Source organism: Pleurodeles waltl, chromosome 8 (genome assembly GCF_031143425.1).
Source record: "Pleurodeles waltl isolate 20211129_DDA chromosome 8, aPleWal1.hap1.20221129, whole genome shotgun sequence".
Taxonomy (NCBI): domain Eukaryota; kingdom Metazoa; phylum Chordata; class Amphibia; order Caudata; family Salamandridae; genus Pleurodeles; species Pleurodeles waltl.
In genome coordinates, this window is record NC_090447.1 from 451,866,352 (window position 1) to 451,889,455 (window position 23,104).

Sequence of the window (23,104 nt, forward strand, 5' to 3'; positions counted from 1 at the left end):
CCTTTGAGGTAGCGGGCACTAGCTTTAACCACACAAGTCAAATACAATTTTAATGGAGAGTCTCGGAGGAAGAATACGTGGTGGAAAACTTGTAGCTCCCTGCAGGTTCCAGAAGTTTTTTTTTCCGCCCTCACAGAAATTTGAGGAAAATGTTTTAACCACATTTGAGGTTTGCAAAGGCTTCTGGGTAGAAAAGCTTGGTGGGAGCCACACAAGTCACTCTACTCTGGACTCCCCTAGGTGTCTAGTTTTTACAAAATGTAGAAATCTGCTAGGTCTACCTAGATGCCAGCTGAGCCGGGGCCCAAAATTCACAGCTAGCCAGATTGGAAAAAAGGTTGGTTTTCAGTGGAAATAATGTGATATGTGTAAAATGCCCTGATTCACATGCGAGTATGGGTACCCACAAATTCAGAGATGTACACTTAATCACTGCTCCTAAACTCCATATCTAGTGTATTTCAGACATGTCTAGTTTTTATTGATACCAATTGTTTACTCTTAATATATATATATATATATTTTTTTTTTTTTTTAACCACACAAATTGCTCTGTACCAGGTGCATAATGAAAAACTATTGCAATGTGCAGTTCAGTTGTTGACTCTGGGTATCTCAGGTTCTGGGAAAACCTACAAACACTATACAGCTCCGAAACCAGAAAGGTCTAACGGACATAATGGTATATTGCTTTTGTAAAACAGACCATTGTGTCTAGAAATTATAAATGAAAACATTGTTACAAGCGGATGTTTCCTATTCATTTTCAATATATATATATATATATATATATATTTTTTTTTTTTTTTTTCATCAGTTGGTTTCTTTAGGAAAACCTGAGAGATCAACACAAATGACACCCTTGCTGAACTCAGAATTGTGTCTACTTTTCAGAAATCTATAGCTTTTCAGGATCACCTATGTGTTTCACCCTGGTTTCCACCACAAGCTAGAAGTAGTTTGAAAGCAGAAAACCTGGGAAACACAGGCTACTCCTTTGAAAAACACCATAACTGCCGTGAAACAATATTATATATATATATATATATATATATATATATATGTGGAAAATGTCACTTACCCAGTGTACATCTGTTTGTGGCATTAGTCGCTGCAGATTCACATGCTGTGCACATACCGCCATCTGGTGTTGGGCTCGGAGTGCTACAAGTTGTTTTTCTTCGAAGAAGTCTTTTCGAGTCACGAGACCGAGGGACTCCTCCCATTTCGACTCCATTGCGCATGGGCGTCGACTCCATCTAAGATTGTTTTCCCCACAGAGGGTGAGGTAGGAGTTGTGTATGCTAGTAATAGTGCCCATGCAATGGAGTGAATGCGTATGTACATAATGAAGTTTCAAGTAATATATTTACAAATGTTTAAGATCTACTTCTAAACGGCTACAGGCTCCCGGGGAGGCGGGTGGGCGCATGTGAATCTGCAGCGACTAATGCCACGAACAGATGTACACTGGGTAAGTGACATTTTCCGTTCGATGGCATGTGTAGCTGCAGATACACATGCTGTGCATAGACTAATAAGCAGTTATCTCCCCAAAAAGCGGTGGTTCAGCCTGTAGGAGTTGAAGTAGTTTGAAATAATGTTCTTAGTACAGCTTGACCTACTGTTGCCTGTTGTGCAGTTAACACATCTACACAGTAGTGCTTGGTAAATGTATGAGGCGTAGACCATGTTGCTGCCTTACATATTTCGTTCATTGGAATATTTCCCAGAAAGGCCATGGTAGCACCTTTCTTTCTGGTTGAGTGTGCCTTTGGTGTAATAGGCAGTTCTCTTTTAGCTTTAAGATAGCAGGTTTGAATGCACTTAACTATCCATCTAGCAATGCCTTGTTTTGAAATAGGATTTCCTGTATGAGGTTTTTGAAAGGCGATAAATAGTTGTTTTGTCTTTCGAATTAGTTTTGTTCTGTCAATGTAGTACATTAGTGCTCTTTTGATGTCTAATGTATGTAGTGCTCTTTCAGCTACAGAATCTGGCTGTGGGAAGAACACTGGTAATTCTACCGTTTGATTCAAGTGGAACGGTGAGATTATGTAAGGAAATGCCTCCTTGGCATGGTTGCCCCCTGACTTTTTGCCTTTGCTGATGCTATGTTTACAATTGAAAGTGTGCTGAGGCCTGCTAACCAGGCCCCAGCACCAGTGTTCTTTCCCTAACCTGTACTTTTGTATCCACAATTGGCAGACCCTGGCATCCAGATAAGTCCCTTGTAACTGGTACTTCTAGTACCAAGGGCCCTGATGCCAAGGAAGGTCTCTAAGGGATGCAGCATGTCTTATGCCACCCTGGAGACCTCTCACTCAGCACAGACACACTGCTTGCCAGCTTGTGTGTGCTAGTGAGGACAAAACGAGTAAGTCGACATGGCACTCCCCTCAGGGTGCCATGCCAGCCTCTCACTGCCTATGCAGTATAGGTAAGACACCCCTCTAGCAGGCCTTACAGCCCTAAGGCAGGGTGCACTATACCATAGGTGAGGGTACCAGTGCATGAGCATGGTACCCCTACAGTGTCTAAACAAAACCTTAGACATTGTAAGTGCAGGGTAGCCATAAGAGTATATGGTCTGGGAGTCTGTCCAACACGAACTCCACAGCACCATAATGGCTACACTGAAAACTGGGAAGTTTGGTATCAAACTTCTCAGAACAATAAATGCACACTGATGCCAGTGTACATTTTATTGTAAAATACACCACAGAGGGCACCTTAGAGGTGCCCCCTGAAACTTAACCGACTGTCTGTGTAGGCTGACTAGTTCCAGCAGCCTGCCACACCAGAGACATGTTGCTGGCCCCATGGGGAGAGTGCCTTTGTCACTCTGAGGCCAGTAACAAAGCCTGCACTGGGTGGAGATGCTAACACCTCCCCCAGGCAGGAGCTGTGACACCTGGCGGTGAGCCTCAAAGGCTCACCCCTTTGTCACAGCCCAGCAGGGCACTCCAGCTTAGTGGAGTTGCCCGCCCCCTCCGGCCACGGCCCCCACTTTTGGCGGCAAGGCTGGAGGGAACAAAGAAAGCAACAAGGAGGAGTCACTGGCCAGTCAGGACAGCCCCTAAGGTGTCCTGAGCTGAGGTGACTCTGACTTTTAGAAATCCTCCATCTTGCAGATGGAGGATTCCCCCAATAGGGTTAGGATTGTGACCCCCTCCCCTTGGGAGGAGGCACAAAGAGGGTGTACCCACCCTCAGGGCTAGTAGCCATTGGCTACTAACCCCCCAGACCTAAACACGCCCTTAAATTTAGTATTTAAGGGCTACCCTGAACCCTAGAAAATTAGATTCCTGCAACTACAAGAAGAAGGACTGCCTAGCTGAAAAACCCCTGCAGAGGAAGACCAGAAGACGACAACTGCCTTGGCTCCAGAAACTCACCGGCCTGTCTCCTGCCTTCCAAAGATCCTGCTCCAGCGACGCCTTCCAAAGGGACCAGCGACCTCGACATCCTCTGAGGACTGCCCCTGCTTCGAAAAGACAAGAAACTCCCGAGGACAGCGGACCTGCTCCAAGAAAGGCTGCAACTTTGTTTCCAGCAGCTTTAAAGAACCCTGCAAGCTCCCCGCAAAAGGCGTGAGACTTGCAACACTGCACCCGGCGACCCCGACTCGGCTGGTGGCGATCCAACACCTCAGGAGGGACCCCAGGACTACTCTAAGACTGTGAGTACAAAAACCTGTCCCCCCTGAGCCCCCACAGCGCCGCCTGCAGAGGGAATCCCGAGGCTTCCCCTGACCGCGACTCTTTGAATCCTAAGTCCCGACACCTGGGAGAGACCCTGCACCCGCAGCCCCCAGGACCTGAAGGACCGGACTTTCACTGGAGGAGTGACCCCCAGGAGTCCCTCTCCCTTGCCCAAGTGGAGGTTTCCCCGAGGAACCCCCCCCTTGCCTGCCTGCAGCGCTGAAGAGATCCCTAGATCTCCCATTGACTTCCATTACAAGCCCGACGCTTGTTTCTACACTGCACCCGGCCGCCCCCGCGCTGCTGAGGGTGAAATTTCTGTGTGGACTTGTGTCCCCCCCGGTGCCCTACAAAACCCCCCTGGTCTGCCCTCCGAAGACGCGGGTACTTACCTGCAAGCAGACCGGAACCGGGGCACCCCCTTCTCTCCATTCTAGCCTATGTGTTTTGGGCACCACTTTGAACTCTGCACCTGACCGGCCCTGAGCTGCTGGTGTGGTGACTTTGGGGTTGCTCTGAACCCCCAACGGTGGGCTACCTTGGACCAAGAACTGAACCCTGTAAGTGTCTTACTTACCTGGTAAAACTAACAAATACTTACCTCCCCTAGGAACTGTGAAAATTGCACTAAGTGTCCACTTTTAAAACAGCTATTTGTCAATAACTTGAAAAGTATACATGCAATTTTGATGATTTGAAGTTCCTAAAGTACTTACCTGCAATACCTTTCGAATGAGATATTACATGTAGAATTTGAACCTGTGGTTCTTAAAATAAACTAAGAAAAGATATTTTTCTATATAAAAACCTATTGGCTGGATTTGTCTCTGAGTGTGTGTACCTCATTTATTGTCTATGTGTATGTACAACAAATGCTTAACACTACTCCTTGGATAAGCCTACTGCTCGACCACACTACCACAAAATAGAGCATTAGTATTATCTATTTTTACCACTATTTTACCTCTAAGGGGAACCCTTGGACTCTGTGCATGCTATTCTTTGAAATAGCACATACAGAGCCAACTTCCTACATTGGTGGATCAGCGGTGGGGTACAAGACTTTGCATTTGCTGGACTACTCAGCCAATACCTGATCACACGACAAATTCCAAAATTGTCATTAGAAATTGATTTTTGCAATTTGAAAAGTTTTCTAAATTCTTAAAAGACCTGCTAGGGCCTTGTGTTAGATCCTGTTTAGCATTTCTTTTAGAGTTTAAAAGTTTGTAAAAGTTTGAATTAGATTCTAGAACCAGTTTTAGTTTCTTAAAAAGTATTCCAACTTTTAGAAGCATAATGTCTAGCACAGATGTGAATGTGGTGGAACTCGACACCACACCTTACCTCCATCTACAGATGAGAGAGCTAAGGTCACTCTGTAAACTAAAGAAAATAGCAATGGGCCCCAAACCTACCAAAGTACAGCTCCAGGAGCTTTTGGCAGAGTTTGAAAAGGCCAACCCCTCTGAGGATGGCAACTCAGAGGATGAAGATAGTGACTTGGAGGGAAATTCCCCCCCTCCAGTCCTACTTAGGGAGAGCAGGGCTTCTCAAGCCCTGACTCCACAAATAATAGTCAGAGATGCTGGTTCCCTCACAGGAGGGACCAACAACTCTGAAATCACTGAGGATAACTCCAGTGAAGAGGACATCCAGTTAGCCAGGATGGCCAAAAGATTGGCTTTGGAAAGACAGATCCTAGCCATAGAGAGGGAAAGACAAGAGATGGGCCTAGGACCCATCAATGGTGGCAGCAACATAAATAGGGTCAGAGATTCTCCTGACATGTTGAAAATCCCCAAAGGGATTGTAACTAAATATGAAGATGGTGATGACATCACCAAATGGTTCACAGCTTTTGAGAGGGCTTGTGTAACCAGAAAAGTGAACAGATCTCACTGGGGTGCCCTCCTTTGGGAAATGTTCACTGGAAAGTGTAGGGATAGACTCCTCACACTCTCTGGAAAAGATGCAGAATCTTATGACCTCATGAAGGGTACCCTGATTGAGGGCTTTGGATTCTCCACTGAGGAGTACAGGATTAGGTTCAGGGGGGCTCAAAAATCCTCGAGCCAGACCTGGGTTGACTTTGTTGACTACTCAGTGAAAACACTAGATGGTTGGATTCAAGGCAGTGGTGTAAATAATTATGATGGGCTGTACAATTTATTTGTGAAAGAACACCTGTTAAGTAATTGTTTCAATGATAAACTGCATCAGCATCTGGTAGACCTAGGACCAATTTCTCCCCAAGAATTGGGAAAGAAGGCGGACCATTGGGTCAAGACAAGGGTGTCCAAGACTTCAACAGGGGGTGACCAAAAGAAAGGGGTCACAAAGACTCCCCAGCAGAAGGGTGATGAGACAACCAAAACTAAAAATAGTAAAGAGTCTTCTACAGGCCCCCAAAAACCTGCACAGGAGGGTGGGCCCAGAGCCTCTTCACAAAACAATGGGTACAAGGGTAAAAACTTTGATCCCAAAAAGGCCTGGTGTCATAGCTGTAAACAGCATGGACACCAAACTGGAGACAAGGCCTGTCCCAAGAAAAGTTCCACTCCAAACTCCAATCCAGGTAACACTGGAATGGCTAGTCTCCAAGTGGGATCAACAGTGTGCCCAGAGCAAATCAGGGTCCACACTGAAGCTACTCTAGTTTCTGAGGGTGGGGTGGATTTAGCCACACTAGCTGTCTGGCCGCCTAACATGCAAAAATACAGACAGCAACTCTTAATTAATGGGACTAGAATAGAGGGCCTGAGGGATACAGGTGCCAGTGTCACCATGGTGACAGAGAAACTGGTTTCCCCTGGCCAATACCTGACTGGAAAAACTTACACAGTCACCAACGCTGACAATCAGAGAAAAGTACATCCCATGGCAATGGTTACTTTAGAATGGGGAGGGGTCAATGGCCTGAAGCAGGTGGTGGTCTCCTCAAATATCCCAGTGGACTGTCTGCTTGGAAATGACCTGGAGTCCTCAGCATGGGCTGAGGTAGAGCTAAAAACCCATGCAGCAATGCTGGGTATCCCTGAACTGGTGTGTGTGAAAACAAGAGCACAGTGCAAGGCACAGGGTGAAAAAGTAGAGCTGGAGTCTGGAAAAATGGCCCAGCCTACCAAGAGAACAGGAAAGTCAGTTGGGAAACCAACTGCAACACAGCAAAAGAAAGGGAACCTCTCTTCTCAGGAAGAAGTTCTGCCCTCTGAGGGAACTGAGCCTTTGGAGCTTGAACCTTATCAGGTTGAGCTCTTAGGCCCAGGGGGACCCTCAAGAGAGGAGCTGTGTAAGGGACAAGAAACCTGTCCCTCTCTTGAAGGCCTTAGGCAGCAAGCTGCTGAAGAGTCCAAAGGCAAGAAAAATGGAACACATAGGGTCTATTGGGAAGATGGGCTCCTGTACACTGAGGCCAGAGACCCCAAACCTGGTGCCACTAGGAGAGTGGTAGTGCCTCAGCTGTTCAGAGAGTTCATCCTAACATTGGCCCATGACATTCCCCTTGCTGGACATTTGGGACAAACCAAGACGTGGGAGAGGTTAGTCAACCACTTCTACTGGCCCAATATGTCCAACATGGTTAAGGAGTTTTGCCTCTCCTGCCCCACCTGTCAAGCCAGTGGTAAGACAGGTGGGCATCCAAAGGCCCCCCTCATTCCACTTCCTGTGGTGGGGGTGCCCTTTGAACGAGTGGGTGTGGACATAGTTGGTCCACTGGAACCTCCCACAGCCTCAGGAAATATGTATATCCTGGTAGTAGTGGATCATGCTACCAGGTATCCTGAAGCTATTCCCCTTAGGTCGACTACTGCCCCTGCAGTAGCCAAGGCCCTCATTGGTATCTTTACCAGAGTGGGTTTCCCTAAGGAGGTGGTGTCTGACAGAGGTACCAACTTCATGTCAGCATACCTAAAGCACATGTGGAATGAGTGTGGAGTGACTTATAAATTCACTACACCTTACCATCCACAAACTAATGGCTTAGTTGAGAGATTCAACAAGACATTAAAGGGCATGATCATGGGGCTCCCAGAAAAACTCAAAAGGAGATGGGATGTCCTCCTGCCATGTCTGCTTTTCGCTTACAGGGAGGTACCACAGAAGGGAGTAGGGTTCTCACCCTTTGAACTTCTGTTTGGTCATCCTGTAAGGGGACCACTTGCCCTTGTTAAAGAAGGCTGGGAGAGACCTCTCCATGAGCCTAAACAGGACATAGTGGACTATGTACTTGGCCTTCGCTCTAGAATGGCAGAGTACATGGAAAAGGCAACCAAAAACCTTGAGGCCAGCCAACAACTCCAGAAGTTTTGGTATGACCAAAAGGCTGCACTGGTTGAGTTCCAACCAGGGCAGAAAGTCTGGGTTCTGGAGCCTGTGGCTCCCAGGGCACTCCAGGACAAATGGAGTGGCCCTTACCCAGTGCTAGAGAGGAAGAGTCAGGTCACCTACCTGGTGGACCTGGGCACAAGCAGGAGCCCCAAGAGGGTGATCCATGTGAACCGCCTTAAGCTCTTCCATGACAGGGCTGATGTGAATCTGTTAATGGTAACAGATGAGGATCAGGAGGCAGAGAGTGAACCTCTCCCTGATCTTCTGTCATCAGACCCAAAAGATGGCACAGTAGATGGAGTGATCTACTCAGACACCCTCTCTGGCCAACAGCAGGCTGATTGTAGGAGAGTCCTACAACAGTTTCCTGAGCTTTTCTCCCTAACCCCTGGTCAGACACACCTGTGTACCCATGATGTGGACACAGGAGACAGCATGCCTGTCAAGAACAAAATCTTCAGACAGTCTGACCATGTTAAGGAAAGCATCAAGATGGAAGTCCACAAGATGCTGGAATTGGGAGTGATTGAGCGCTCTGACAGCCCCTGGGCTAGCCCAGTGGTCTTAGTCCCCAAACCTCACACCAAAGATGGAAAGAAAGAGATGAGGTTTTGTGTGGACTACAGAGGGCTCAACTCTGTCACCAAGACAGATGCCCATCCAATTCCAAGAGCTGATGAGCTCATTGATAAGTTAGGTGCTGCCAAATTTCTAAGTACCTTTGACTTGACAGCAGGGTACTGGCAAATAAAAATGGCGCCTGGAGCAAAAGAAAAGACAGCATTCTCCACACCTGATGGGCATTATCAGTTTACTGTTATGCCCTTTGGTTTAAAGAATGCCCCTGCCACCTTCCAAAGGTTGGTGAATCAAGTCCTTGCTGGCTTGGAGTCCTTTAGCACAGCTTATCTTGATGATATTGCTGTCTTTAGCTCCACCTGGCAGGATCACCTGGTCCACCTGAAGAAGGTTTTGAAGGCTCTGCAATCTGCAGGCCTCTCTATCAAGGCATCCAAATGCCAGATAGGGCAGGGAACTGTGGTTTACTTGGGCCACCTTGTAGGTGGAGGCCAAGTTCAGCCACTCCAACCCAAGATCCAGACCATTCTGGACTGGGTAGCTCCAAAAACCCAGACTCAAGTCAGGGCATTCCTTGGCTTGACTGGGTACTACAGGAGGTTTGTGAAGGGATATGGATCCATTGTGACAGCCCTCACTGAGCTCACCTCCAAGAAAATGCCCAAGAAAGTGAACTGGACTGTGGACTGCCAACAGGCCTTTGACACCCTGAAACAGGCAATGTGCTCAGCACCAGTTCTCAAAGCTCCAGATTATTCTAAGCAGTTCATTGTGCAGACTGATGCCTCTGAACATGGGATAGGGGCAGTTTTGTCCCAAACAAATGATGATGGCCTTGACCAGCCTGTTGCTTTCATTAGCAGGAGGTTACTCCCCAGGGAGCAGCGTTGGAGTGCCATTGAGAGGGAGGCCTTTGCTGTGGTTTGGTCCCTGAAGAAGCTGAGACCATACCTCTTTGGGACTCACTTCCTAGTTCAAACTGACCACAGACCTCTCAAATGGCTGATGCAAATGAAAGGTGAAAATCCTAAACTGTTGAGGTGGTCCATCTCCCTACAGGGAATGGACTTTATAGTGGAACACAGACCTGGGACTGCCCATGCCAATGCAGATGGCCTTTCCAGGTTCTTCCACTTAGAAAATGAAGACTCTCTTGGGAAAGGTTAGTCTCATCCTCTTTCGTTTGGGGGGGGGTTGTGTAAGGAAATGCCTCCTTGGCATGGTTGCCCCCTGACTTTTTGCCTTTGCTGATGCTATGTTTACAATTGAAAGTGTGCTGAGGCCTGCTAACCAGGCCCCAGCACCAGTGTTCTTTCCCTAACCTGTACTTTTGTATCCACAATTGGCAGACCCTGGCATCCAGATAAGTCCCTTGTAACTGGTACTTCTAGTACCAAGGGCCCTGATGCCAAGGAAGGTCTCTAAGGGATGCAGCATGTCTTATGCCACCCTGGAGACCTCTCACTCAGCACAGACACACTGCTTGCCAGCTTGTGTGTGCTAGTGAGGACAAAACGAGTAAGTCGACATGGCACTCCCCTCAGGGTGCCATGCCAGCCTCTCACTGCCTATGCAGTATAGGTAAGACACCCCTCTAGCAGGCCTTACAGCCCTAAGGCAGGGTGCACTATACCATAGGTGAGGGTACCAGTGCATGAGCATGGTACCCCTACAGTGTCTAAACAAAACCTTAGACATTGTAAGTGCAGGGTAGCCATAAGAGTATATGGTCTGGGAGTCTGTCCAACACGAACTCCACAGCACCATAATGGCTACACTGAAAACTGGGAAGTTTGGTATCAAACTTCTCAGAACAATAAATGCACACTGATGCCAGTGTACATTTTATTGTAAAATACACCACAGAGGGCACCTTAGAGGTGCCCCCTGAAACTTAACCGACTGTCTGTGTAGGCTGACTAGTTCCAGCAGCCTGCCACACCAGAGACATGTTGCTGGCCCCATGGGGAGAGTGCCTTTGTCACTCTGAGGCCAGTAACAAAGCCTGCACTGGGTGGAGATGCTAACACCTCCCCCAGGCAGGAGCTGTGACACCTGGCGGTGAGCCTCAAAGGCTCACCCCTTTGTCACAGCCCAGCAGGGCACTCCAGCTTAGTGGAGTTGCCCGCCCCCTCCGGCCACGGCCCCCACTTTTGGCGGCAAGGCTGGAGGGAACAAAGAAAGCAACAAGGAGGAGTCACTGGCCAGTCAGGACAGCCCCTAAGGTGTCCTGAGCTGAGGTGACTCTGACTTTTAGAAATCCTCCATCTTGCAGATGGAGGATTCCCCCAATAGGGTTAGGATTGTGACCCCCTCCCCTTGGGAGGAGGCACAAAGAGGGTGTACCCACCCTCAGGGCTAGTAGCCATTGGCTACTAACCCCCCAGACCTAAACACGCCCTTAAATTTAGTATTTAAGGGCTACCCTGAACCCTAGAAAATTAGATTCCTGCAACTACAAGAAGAAGGACTGCCTAGCTGAAAAACCCCTGCAGAGGAAGACCAGAAGACGACAACTGCCTTGGCTCCAGAAACTCACCGGCCTGTCTCCTGCCTTCCAAAGATCCTGCTCCAGCGACGCCTTCCAAAGGGACCAGCGACCTCGACATCCTCTGAGGACTGCCCCTGCTTCGAAAAGACAAGAAACTCCCGAGGACAGCGGACCTGCTCCAAGAAAGGCTGCAACTTTGTTTCCAGCAGCTTTAAAGAACCCTGCAAGCTCCCCGCAAAAGGCGTGAGACTTGCAACACTGCACCCGGCGACCCCGACTCGGCTGGTGGCGATCCAACACCTCAGGAGGGACCCCAGGACTACTCTAAGACTGTGAGTACAAAAACCTGTCCCCCCTGAGCCCCCACAGCGCCGCCTGCAGAGGGAATCCCGAGGCTTCCCCTGACCGCGACTCTTTGAATCCTAAGTCCCGACACCTGGGAGAGACCCTGCACCCGCAGCCCCCAGGACCTGAAGGACCGGACTTTCACTGGAGGAGTGACCCCCAGGAGTCCCTCTCCCTTGCCCAAGTGGAGGTTTCCCCGAGGAACCCCCCCCTTGCCTGCCTGCAGCGCTGAAGAGATCCCTAGATCTCCCATTGACTTCCATTACAAGCCCGACGCTTGTTTCTACACTGCACCCGGCCGCCCCCGCGCTGCTGAGGGTGAAATTTCTGTGTGGACTTGTGTCCCCCCCGGTGCCCTACAAAACCCCCCTGGTCTGCCCTCCGAAGACGCGGGTACTTACCTGCAAGCAGACCGGAACCGGGGCACCCCCTTCTCTCCATTCTAGCCTATGTGTTTTGGGCACCACTTTGAACTCTGCACCTGACCGGCCCTGAGCTGCTGGTGTGGTGACTTTGGGGTTGCTCTGAACCCCCAACGGTGGGCTACCTTGGACCAAGAACTGAACCCTGTAAGTGTCTTACTTACCTGGTAAAACTAACAAATACTTACCTCCCCTAGGAACTGTGAAAATTGCACTAAGTGTCCACTTTTAAAACAGCTATTTGTCAATAACTTGAAAAGTATACATGCAATTTTGATGATTTGAAGTTCCTAAAGTACTTACCTGCAATACCTTTCGAATGAGATATTACATGTAGAATTTGAACCTGTGGTTCTTAAAATAAACTAAGAAAAGATATTTTTCTATATAAAAACCTATTGGCTGGATTTGTCTCTGAGTGTGTGTACCTCATTTATTGTCTATGTGTATGTACAACAAATGCTTAACACTACTCCTTGGATAAGCCTACTGCTCGACCACACTACCACAAAATAGAGCATTAGTATTATCTATTTTTACCACTATTTTACCTCTAAGGGGAACCCTTGGACTCTGTGCATGCTATTCTTTGAAATAGCACATACAGAGCCAACTTCCTACAGATTACTTTTGGTAAAAATTTAGGATTGGTCCGTAGAACAACTTTATTTTTGTTTATTTGAATAAATGGTTCTTGAATGGTAAATGCTTGAATCTCACTCACTCTTCTTAGAGATGTGATGGCAATTAAAAATGCAACTTTCCACGTTAAGTATTGCATTTCACAAGAGTGCATGGGCTCAAAAGGTGGACCCATGAGTCGTGTTAAGACAATGTTGAGATTCCATGAAGGAACTGGTGGTGTTCTTGGTGGTATAATTCTCTTTAGGCCTTCCATAAACGCTTTTATGACTGGTATCCTAAATAATGAAGTTGAGTGCGTAATTTGCAGGTAAGCTGAAATTGCCGTAAGATGTATTTTAATGGAAGAGAAAGCTAGTTTAGATTTCTGCAAATGTAGTAAGTATCCTACTATCTCTTTTGCAGATGCGTGTAAAGGTTGAATTTGATTATTATGGCAGTAATAAACAAATCTTTTCCACTTATTTGCATAACAGTGTCTAGTGGTAGGTTTTCTAGCCTGTTTTATGACCTCCATACATTCCTGTGTGAGGTCTAAGTGCCCGAATTCTAGGATTTCAAGAGCCAAATTGCTAGATTCAGCGATGCTGGATTTGGATGTCTGATCTGTTGTTTGTGTTGTGTTAACAGATCTGGTCTGTTTGGCAGTTTGATATGAGGTACTACTGAAAGGTCTAGTAGTGTTGTGTACCAAGGTTGCCTTGCCCATGTTGGTGCTATTAGTATGAGTTTGTTTTGACTCAACTTGTTTACTAGATATGGAAGAAGTGGGAGAGGGGGAAAAGCGTACGCAAATATCCCTGACCAGTTCATCCATAGTGCATTGCCCTGAGACTGATGTTGTGGGTACCTGGATGCGAAGTTTTGGCATTTTGAGTTTTCTTTTGTTGCAAATAGATCTATTTGTGGCGTTCCCCACATTTTGAAGTAAGTGTTCAGTATTTGGGGGTGAATTTCCCATTCGTGGATCTGTTGGTGATCCAGAGAGAGATTGTCTGCTAACTGATTCTGAATCCCTGGAATAAATTGTGCTATTAGGCGAATGTGGTTGTGAATCGCCCAATGCCATATTTTTTGTGTTAGGAGACACAACTGTGTCGAGTGTGTTTCTCTCTGTTTGTTTAGGTAATACATTGTTGTCATGTTGTCTGTTTTGACAAGAGTGTATTTGTTGGTTAATATGGGTTGAAATGCTTTCAGAGCTAGAAACACCGCTAACAGTTCTAAGTGGTTTATATGAAACTGTTTTTGCTGAATGTTCCATTGTCCTTGGATGCTGTGCTGATTGAGGTGTGCTCCCCACCCTGTCATGGATGCATCTGTTATTACGCATTGTGGCACTGGGTCTTGAAAAGGCCGCCCTTGGTTTAAATTTATACTGTTCCACCACTGAAGCGAGATGTATGTTTGGCAGTCTATCAACACCAGATCTAGAAATTGACCCTGTGCTTGTGACCACTGTGATGCTAGGCACTGTTGTAAGGGCCGCATGTGCAACCTTGCGTTTGGGACAATGGCTATGCATGAGGACATCATGCCTAGGAGTTTCATTACTAATTTGACCTGTATCTTCTGGTTTGGATACATGGCTTGTATTACGTTTTGAAATGCCTGTGCCCTTTGTGGACTTGGAGTGGCAATCCCTTTTACTGTGTTGATTGTTGCTCCTAGTTATTGCTGTGTTTGACACGGCAGAAGGTGTGACTTTGAGTAATTGATTGAGAAACCTATTTTGTGTAGGGTTTCTATGACGTAATTTGTGTGTCGTGAACACTGTTTTTGCGTGTTGGTTTTGATTAACCAATCGTCTAGGTACGGGAACACATGTATTTGCTGCCTTCTGATATGTGCAGCTACTACTGCTAGACATTTTGTAAAAACTCTTGGCGCAGTTGTTATTCCGAATGGCAACACTTTGAATTGGTAATGTATCCCTTGGAATACAAACCTTAGGAACTTTCTGTGTGAAGGATGTATTGGTATATGGAAATATGCATCCTTTAGATCCAGTGTTGTCATTTAGTCTTGTTGTTTGAGCAGTGGGATTACTTCTTGTAATGTAACCATGTGAAAGTGGTCTGATTTGATGTATGTATTTAATATTCTGAGATCTAGTATAGGTCGTAGAGTTTTGTCTTTTTGGGGTATTAGAAAGTACAGTGAGTAAACTCCTGTGTTTAGTTCTTGTTTTGGTACTAATTCTATTGCCTCTTTTTGGAGCAATGCTTGAACTTCTAATCCTAGAAGATTTATATGTTGTTTCGACATACTGTGTGTTTTCGGTGGGACTGTTGGAGGGAATTCTCGAAATTCTATGCAATAACCATACTGGATAATTGCTAGTACCTAAGCAGCTGTTGTTATCTCCACCCAATGTTTGTAAAATTGGCTTAATCTTCCCCCCACAGGTGTTATGTGAGGGGGACGGGTGACTTGTGAGTCACTGCTTATTTTGAGGACTTTTGGGGCTTTGGAATTTTCCTCTACCTCTTTGGAATTGTCCCCCTCTATATTGCCCCCGAAAACTTCCCCGCTGATATTGGCTTTGGTAAGTGGGCCTGGTTTGTGATGTTGTGGTTTCTGTTGGTTGTCCTCGAAACCCTCCCCTAAAAGGTGTTTTGCGAAAGGTGCCTCTGCTCTGCGGGGAGTAGAGTGCGCCCATGGCTTTTGCCGTATCAGTGTCCTTCTTGAGTTTCTCAATAGCAGTGTCGACTTCCGGCCCAAACAACTGCTGTTCATTAAATGGCATATTTAGCACAGCTTGTTGAATTTCTGGCTTGAAACCTGACGTGCGGAGCCATGCGTGCCTTCTTATTGTTATTGCAGTATTTACTGTCCTTGCAGCCGTATCTGCTGCATCCATTGAAGACCGTATCTGATTATTAGAGATACTTTGTCCTTCTTCAACCACTTGTTGTGCTCTTTTTTGGAACTCCTTGGGTAAGTGTTCTATCAAATGTTGCATCTCATCCCAGTGCGCTCTGTCATATCTTGCCAAAAGCGCTTGTGAATTGGCAATGCGCCATTGGTTTGCTGCTTGTGCTGCAACCCTTTTGCCCGCAGCATCAAATTTGCGACTCTCTTTGTCTGGAGGTGGTGCGTCTCCCGAGGTATGAGAGTTTGCTCTCTTACGAGCTGCCCCGACAACTACTGAGTCTGGAGTTAACTGCGTTGTAATATAAACAGGATCTGTTGGCGGTGGCTTGTATTTTTTCTCCACTCTTGGAGTTATGGCTCGGCCTTTAACAGGATCTTGAAAGATTTGTTTTGAATGTTTTAGCATTCCTGGGAGCATAGGTAGTCTTTGGTACTGGCTATGAGTGGAGGTTAGCGTGTTAAACAAGAAGTCATCCTCAATTGGTTCTGAATGCAAGGTGACGTTATGGAAAGCAGCTGCCCTTGCGATCACCTGTGTGTAAGATGTACTGTCCTCAGGAGGGGAGGGCCTGGTAGGGTACGAGTCTGGGCTGTTGTCCGATACTGGAGCATTGTAAAGGTCCCATGCATCGGGATCATCTTGACTCATGGCAGTATGAGTCGGGAGTGCATCAGTGGAGGAGTTGCTACTGGTGATGTGTGCACTGATGGTGGTGGAGAAGGTGGTGGAGTTGTTTTCTTTGCCACCTTTGCCTGTGGCTCCTTGGCCTTTTCGTGAAGGGCAAGTTTTCTTTTTATCTTAATTGGAGGAAGAGTGGTTATCTTCCCTGTGTCTTGATGAATGTGGAGCCTCCTTTGAGTATAGTCTGGCTCTACAGCTTGAAGTTCCTCTCCAAATCTATGTTTTTTCATTTGGGAGGCCAATCCTTGTTCCTCTGTATAGGAACCTGTTTTCGGCTCCGAGGCTGGATGTTTCGGAACCAAAACTTTTTCGGAGGTCTTTTTAGGCTCCGAAGAAACCTTTGTAATTTTCGGCGTGGTGGTGTCTCGATGCCGAATTTGTTCGGTACCGCTGTCGAAATTTCTCAGAGCCGATGTCTCGGGTCCGAGATTGCTGTGTGGCGGTATCTCGACCGGAGTCGGATGACTTAGACACCAGCGTGCCCTTTTTCGGTGCCTTGGCTCGGTCACCGCTTGTTTGGGTTAAGCCATGGCCTGTTGGCGGTGGCGTCCCCTGGGCTTTTGTTGACTTCTCGTGAGTCTTATGTTTCGACGTCTTACTCACGGTTTTCGGCGTTTCTTCGGCCTCGAGCTCTTCCGAGTCCGACTCTTGGATAGAGAAAGCTTCCTCTTCTTCCTCGAAACGCTCTTGTTCTGTCGACACCATCTGCAGTCTTCTGGCTCTTCGGTCTCTTAACGTCTTTCTGGACCGAAACGCTCGACAGGCCTCACAAGTATCTTCCTTGTGCTCTGGGGACAATCATAAGTTACAGACCAGATGCTGATCCCTATACGGATACTTGTTATGGCATTTTGGACAGAAGCGGAATGGGGTCCGTTCCATCAGCCTTGAATTCACACGTGGCCGGGCCGACCAGGCCCCGAAGGGGGATCGAAAAAACCCCGAAGGGCCACCGGAACTCTTCTAAATTCGGTGTCGATCTGTTGTAACTAACCAGATACCGAACGCAAACAATACCGACGTTTTTTCTGAGATTCTAACTAACTTTCCGACCCGAAACACGGAGCGAAAAGGAACACGTCCGAACCCGATGGCGGAAAAAAACCAATCTAAGATGGAGTCGACGCCCATGTGCAATGGAGTCCAAATGGGAGGAGTCCCTCGGTCTTGTGACTCGAAAAGACTTCTTCGAAGGAAAACAACTTGTAACACTCCGAGCCCAACACCAGATGGCGGGATGTGCACAGCATGTGTATCTGCAGCTACACATGCCATCGAACATATATATATATATATATATATATATATATATATATATATATATATATATATATATATATATATATAATTTTTTTTTAATTATTATTCAGCTCTGCACATTCCTGAAAGATAATGACTTTCGCACAGCAAACCTTACATCTGTAATTTTTAGGAGAAAAACAGACACTATTTTTCTACACCCACTGCACCTCCTGCGTCTAAAACAAAAAAAAAAAAAAAGCGGTAGCTACATTTTGCCTATTCTCTCAGTCCCCTCCAAGGGAATCCAAACCTTGGCTACCGTTAAAATCCCCAGGATGTTGGAGTGGAAAAAAAGGGAGGGGGGGCTAAATTTGGCGTGAGTACCTTATATGAAAAAAGTTAGGGAAGCCTAAGCATCAACTACCCCAAATAACTAAAAAGGGGCTTAGCATTCTGCAGGGGTGGGGGTTTGGGTACACCTAGCAGAGAAAGGGCTAATTTAATCTTGGGTGGGCAGTAGATATCTTCTCTGAGAAGAGCTACTGCACTCCAAAAACATAATTGGTGCATCATTCAGGGCTAAAAGTAGAAAAGACAATCCAGTTCAAACAATGGGGTAGGAATAGTTTAGGATCTTCTGTTCCAGAGGTCATCAGATTTTCAGTTTTGCGGTCTCTCAGATTAAAGGCACCCAACAGAGCCAAAGGGGGTGGGGGAAATCAACGGGAAATTCTGGAAAATGGAAAAAAAGGAAAGAATTGGACAGATGGCTCAATGGGCTTTGGGCTCTCATAAATCCTACTTATATTCTAGAAAATGTGCCTGTGTCACATGTTATAACACAACACATTTACGATGACAAATAGAAGAAGACTATGCAAATCAAGGCTTTCGACTTGAACTACACAAATCTTTTAGATTCCACAGACCACTTTACAATTTGGAGATTTAACAGTTCACATAGTGAAAATATTTCAGACAGGGTGTTAAGTAGGGGGGAAAAAAAAACGTACGTATGACCTCAACACAACTCTACCTTGGTCTACAGGCATTTGCCCACACTGCCTAATACCACTGCTGCTAAAGGTATGATCACAGGTAGATAGTGAATGATTCGAGATATGCTACAGAGATCTGACTTCAAAACAAGGAAGTGATAGGTCTAATGTGTGAATTAATCTCAGGCGCCAGTAATTAGTCCAAAAGGCATTCCAGTTCATTGTGTGTTTTTTTTTTTTTTTTTTTTTTTTTTTTTTTAATCACTACCACTCCAGAAATGGAGCAATAACATGCAAATCAGCCTTGATTCCACTCCAATAGGAAGCCAGGCCCAAATGTCCAGGCCCCGTCCTCTCTAAACCAGTATAGCAATATATAAACAGATTTACTGTTTCAATTCATGCTTGCTTTCGGCGAGATGATAAAGAAATAAAGTATATCAAAATGTTTGAATTCGACTATAAAGCATTTCAGACAAAAGTAAATTATATGGACCTCAGTCGTGCGTGCTATGCTACAAATCTTCAGGCAAAGTCAGAAAAAGGACAGTATTATTAAATGTAATCAGTGTACAATCTACGATTTCAATAGCAGCAAGGATGAGGGAGTCAGTCATCCTTACGAGGGCAATTAAATGAGCGTGGAATTAGTACTACTTATTACTTTACTGTGCTACCAAATGACAAAACTGCCCCAGCCGACAAGACATAAAAATGATTAAACAATCCGAAAACGATTACCACCCTTAAAACGATTACCACCCTTACTGAGCACACATATTACCTATGTCTCAGTTCAAATACCCAATAAACATTGGGCAATGCCAAACGTCTGGCTTTAATGTGCTAACGCATGTAAATACAGGCATTCGCAGACGTTGCATGCATGCATTAAACCTTTTCCCTACTGGATATGTCAACGCTGGGAGTAGCAAAAAAAAAAAAGTTGCTTTCTGAATACAATACATACAGTAAATGAAGAACTGAATGTGAAACAGCGTCAACCAGGAGTGTATTTTTCAGTAGTAAAATAGTGCCTTAAGCATTTAAGAATGCACTTCCTGGTAGGCAGAATGATACACCAAGTAGCCAAAGGCATGTGATGACAGAGCAATATTACGTTGATTGAAACAAAACTCCACGTATTTACAGGTTAAGGATTTAGTAAGAATACGTAAACAGATAACCGTGCAAAAAGGCAGTAAATTTAGATTTGTGTCTGGCAACATACTTGTTTTTGCTGCTGTGCCTTCTTTAGAGCTGCAAGCCTTCTTTCTTTCAGGCGCTCTAGCTCATCATCGTCCATTTGGTCCAACTTATTGATCTCTGCATCCAACTGCTGCTCCATTAGGTTGGCCGTCTGCACCATCTGATTCTCCAAAATTTTGGCAAACATTTCAGCAGATGCAGCATTTGCCATTTTCCCAAAAGGTTCCGTGTAGTTTTGAGACTAATCGCTATAATGCAAACATAAGTGTCAGAACCTAAAAAAATAAATAACTGACTCACGCCACACAGTTGGGCCCTCATTGCACGAGTTAACGAGCAGAAGACAACGTGCCACTGACGCATGCCAATGGGAAGATACAGCAATTTTTCAGCACCAGCAGCTGGTCCGGAAGGTAACCGTTGGATACCGTAACAAAACACAGGGACTTCCTTTGTGAATACAACTGAACAAGTCCCTGTTCATGCACCGGGGGTATTTAAGAAAATCGTCGTTTTTCACCAGATAGCACAAGTGACTTTGCCCCTGCCCTACACGACACAACTAGACCGAGTATACACTCAGAGACTTCCGCTCCACACAGACGAAAACAGTCACTTAAAATAATACAACCCACAGTCCACAAAAGAATAACCCCTAAAGGCAACCATTATAATGAACCCCCAGATATCGAACCTAAGTGACTTTCGGAAGCATCGTACCCTGCATACCCGCGAGAATATTACACCACAAACCCCTCGTCCAAGAAATCACAACTAATAGTCATCAGATTCCCCCACCTCAGGCAAACACGCAGGCTCAAACCAAATATCACATACGAGCCTAGAACAGTTTTATAGCCATGGCCCTCAGATAATAAACTGCAGAAGGCCCCAAAGTTCCACTGTTTTACGCGGAAATGAATACCGGCAAGCTATGAAAAATCCCGATAGGAACTAACCACTTTGTCCTGCTCACCTGCAAGGGCGGGCCTGAGAAGTACACTTCGGACAAGGGACCGACTGCTCCTATCAATCGGCTCAGCACGCAATAAAAAAAAGACACGCATGCGCGATCCGCCTCTTCCAGGTCATGATGACAAGTAAGCTCAATCTGTTGTCAAAAGAAGCCTGATTAAAATCCAACCTACGAAATGACAGTAGTGGGCAACAAACTGTTCACAAAAACGTCATTCGACAATACATTTTTAGGGCGTGTCAAAGACAAGTTACCTTATTGTCAACCTTCCGTGATATGCCAGATACCATCTAGACTGTTTGGATGTCTAGGATAAAAGCGGGACACACGCCGTCACAACCCTGTTCAAGGGACGTGATTGCTCACGTAGAAGACAAACGAACAGCCAGAGACTATGATGATGTTGCCAAAGTCAGTAGTACAAAGAGAGAGAACAGGAGAGGATCTAGATCCAAGTCTCATTGTGCGTCGATTGCTATTTAGGGGCGAGTGTAACTCAATATAATTTTGGGGTAGCGTTATTTTGTAAAATTACCAAAAATATGCACAATTACACATAATTACATGAACTGCATCTTGCACTGCAAAAAATGCCACGAACAATCTGTTTGGGTAAAAATGCAATTCTGAGTTGATTTCTGGTTGTTCGTGTTCAAAACTGCCGCTAGCATTCGCATTTGCAGTGTTAACGCGTCCTTTTATGTTAATTTATTACACATTAGGACTCGTATTAGGCCAATGAATCTTGTGACCCAGTTGAGAGACACTGTAGGACGAGATAGCTAATCAATATGTCAAGCAATATATCAATAATGTCATCGATATTTATCAGAACCATACACTTTACTTTGGTCAAAGACATTAATCAAAGTTGACGACGCAATCATGACCTTTCAGCCATGAATAACCACACCTTTAATAGAATTTTATGAATTTTATTCCCTATTGGTTACAATCTACGAGCAAAAGAGTTAATCTCAATACCAAGAAGCATAATAGCATAGTCACGATGTGGCAACTGTGATAAGATTTCATTAATGCAAGAATCACAAATATTAGAACATAGCACGGCGTAAACATAGATCAGAATACAACAAGTGTCAAATACGCGTCAATTCAACATAGCATAATATCAGTTGTTTGTCTATTTGCGTCAGTTTAAGTGAACCCCTGTCCTAACCACTGATTAGCATTAGCATGTTGGGCTTCATGCAAAACAATTTAGAACACCAATTTGGAAAACATCTAACCATGGTCTCTATCAAAATGAGCAGTTGGTACCTAGAAAGGAAAAGCAAACAGACAAATTACAAATTGCATTGTCATAATTACCCTCCAAGGATTAGGTCAGCACACAGGATCAGTCTTCGTCTTCAGGACATCAGTCAAAACGCCATCTTTCAGGACTCAGCTAAAAGGGCATAGGGGACACTTCCCTCATAAGGAGAAGTGTAAAATGACAGACTATGTGCAAGGATGGTTTTATTAAGTCTCACAGTCACCAAACAGAGTGACAGAGTTTCTGGATAAAATAAATAGCATTCCCTACCTAGTTCTAATGACCCTTCTGTGACATGGGTTTTTATCCCTTTTTCGTAGTACATTCCCCCAAAATTCTATTGGACATTTACTATACCCCACTATCTTTAACCTATCAAATTTAATATTAGGTAATCCCAATTGTCACCCCACATTAATTCATCACACTTTGATTGGTCTCCATAATTGACGTCTCCGGAGGTGGCACGTCCGGTGTTACTTCACTCCTTGGCACGTCTTTTGGGTCAGCAGATCCATTGTCCATCGGTCTAAATAACCTTGTACATTACATTAATCTACATTTGTTTCAATTTGTACATAATTCTTAAACCAAGGCACCAAATATGTGCTTGGGAACGGAATCAACATAGATACATTCGTCTTCCAAGTTGAAGAAAGAACATTTGCAGGGTCATGGCCCTTTGCGAGTCAGCACACTGGAAAACAGAAAAATGCATTTAATATGAGAGCTGGGCAGCTAAAACCCACAGCTCACGCTAACTTAAGGCCTATGAGGATTTTCAATACAGATTCGGTAATGCAAATGTTAATATAAGCTTAATTGAGCATAACATAACATTTTATTTATTATTATTAATTTGCGTATACATTGGTGGCCACTCACCGTGGGCACGATTCAGGTGCACGTTTAAGCAAAATCGCTACTATTATAGTTTCTATGCGGCATCATTACTCATTAATATATAAGTGTTTAATGTTAATATAGATTTATATAAACTACCCTCTCTCAGTCCCTCCTCTGATGACGCTTGTCATCACACAAACCTTTCCCTTTTGACCCTTCACTTTAGTTTTTCACTTTATGCATAATGCGCATTTCAACATCTTGTCCCTTGTGTGAACTCTCCCAAATTTCATTGAACATTTTCTCTCTTTCACTCTCTTCATTTCTTCTGGTTCTTTTGGTCCAATTTCTCTTAATTTTATCATTGATTTTGCATGCCCCCCATGTAGGAAAGTACCATCTTGCCTGGCATGTTACCCCCATTTTTCACTGTATATATGTTGTTTTAGTTGTATGTGTCACTGGGACCCTGCTAGTCAA

At 45.2% G+C, this 23,104-nt stretch overlaps 1 protein-coding gene across 1 annotated transcript in view; it reads right to left on the minus strand.

The window, feature by feature from the left end:
• TXNDC9 (thioredoxin domain containing 9) overlaps nt 1–20,612 on the minus strand; it is a 157,735-nt gene extending 137,123 nt beyond the window's left edge. The window contains exons 1-2 of the mRNA XM_069204388.1: nt 20,500–20,612; nt 19,546–19,771 (exon numbers count right to left, since the gene is read on the minus strand). Coding sequence (XP_069060489.1) covers nt 19,546–19,734 — 189 coding nt within the window. The 5' untranslated portion in view covers nt 19,735–19,771; nt 20,500–20,612. The remainder of the gene's footprint in view (nt 1–19,545; nt 19,772–20,499) is intronic.
• Between the last annotated feature and the right edge of the window lie 2,492 nt (nt 20,613–23,104).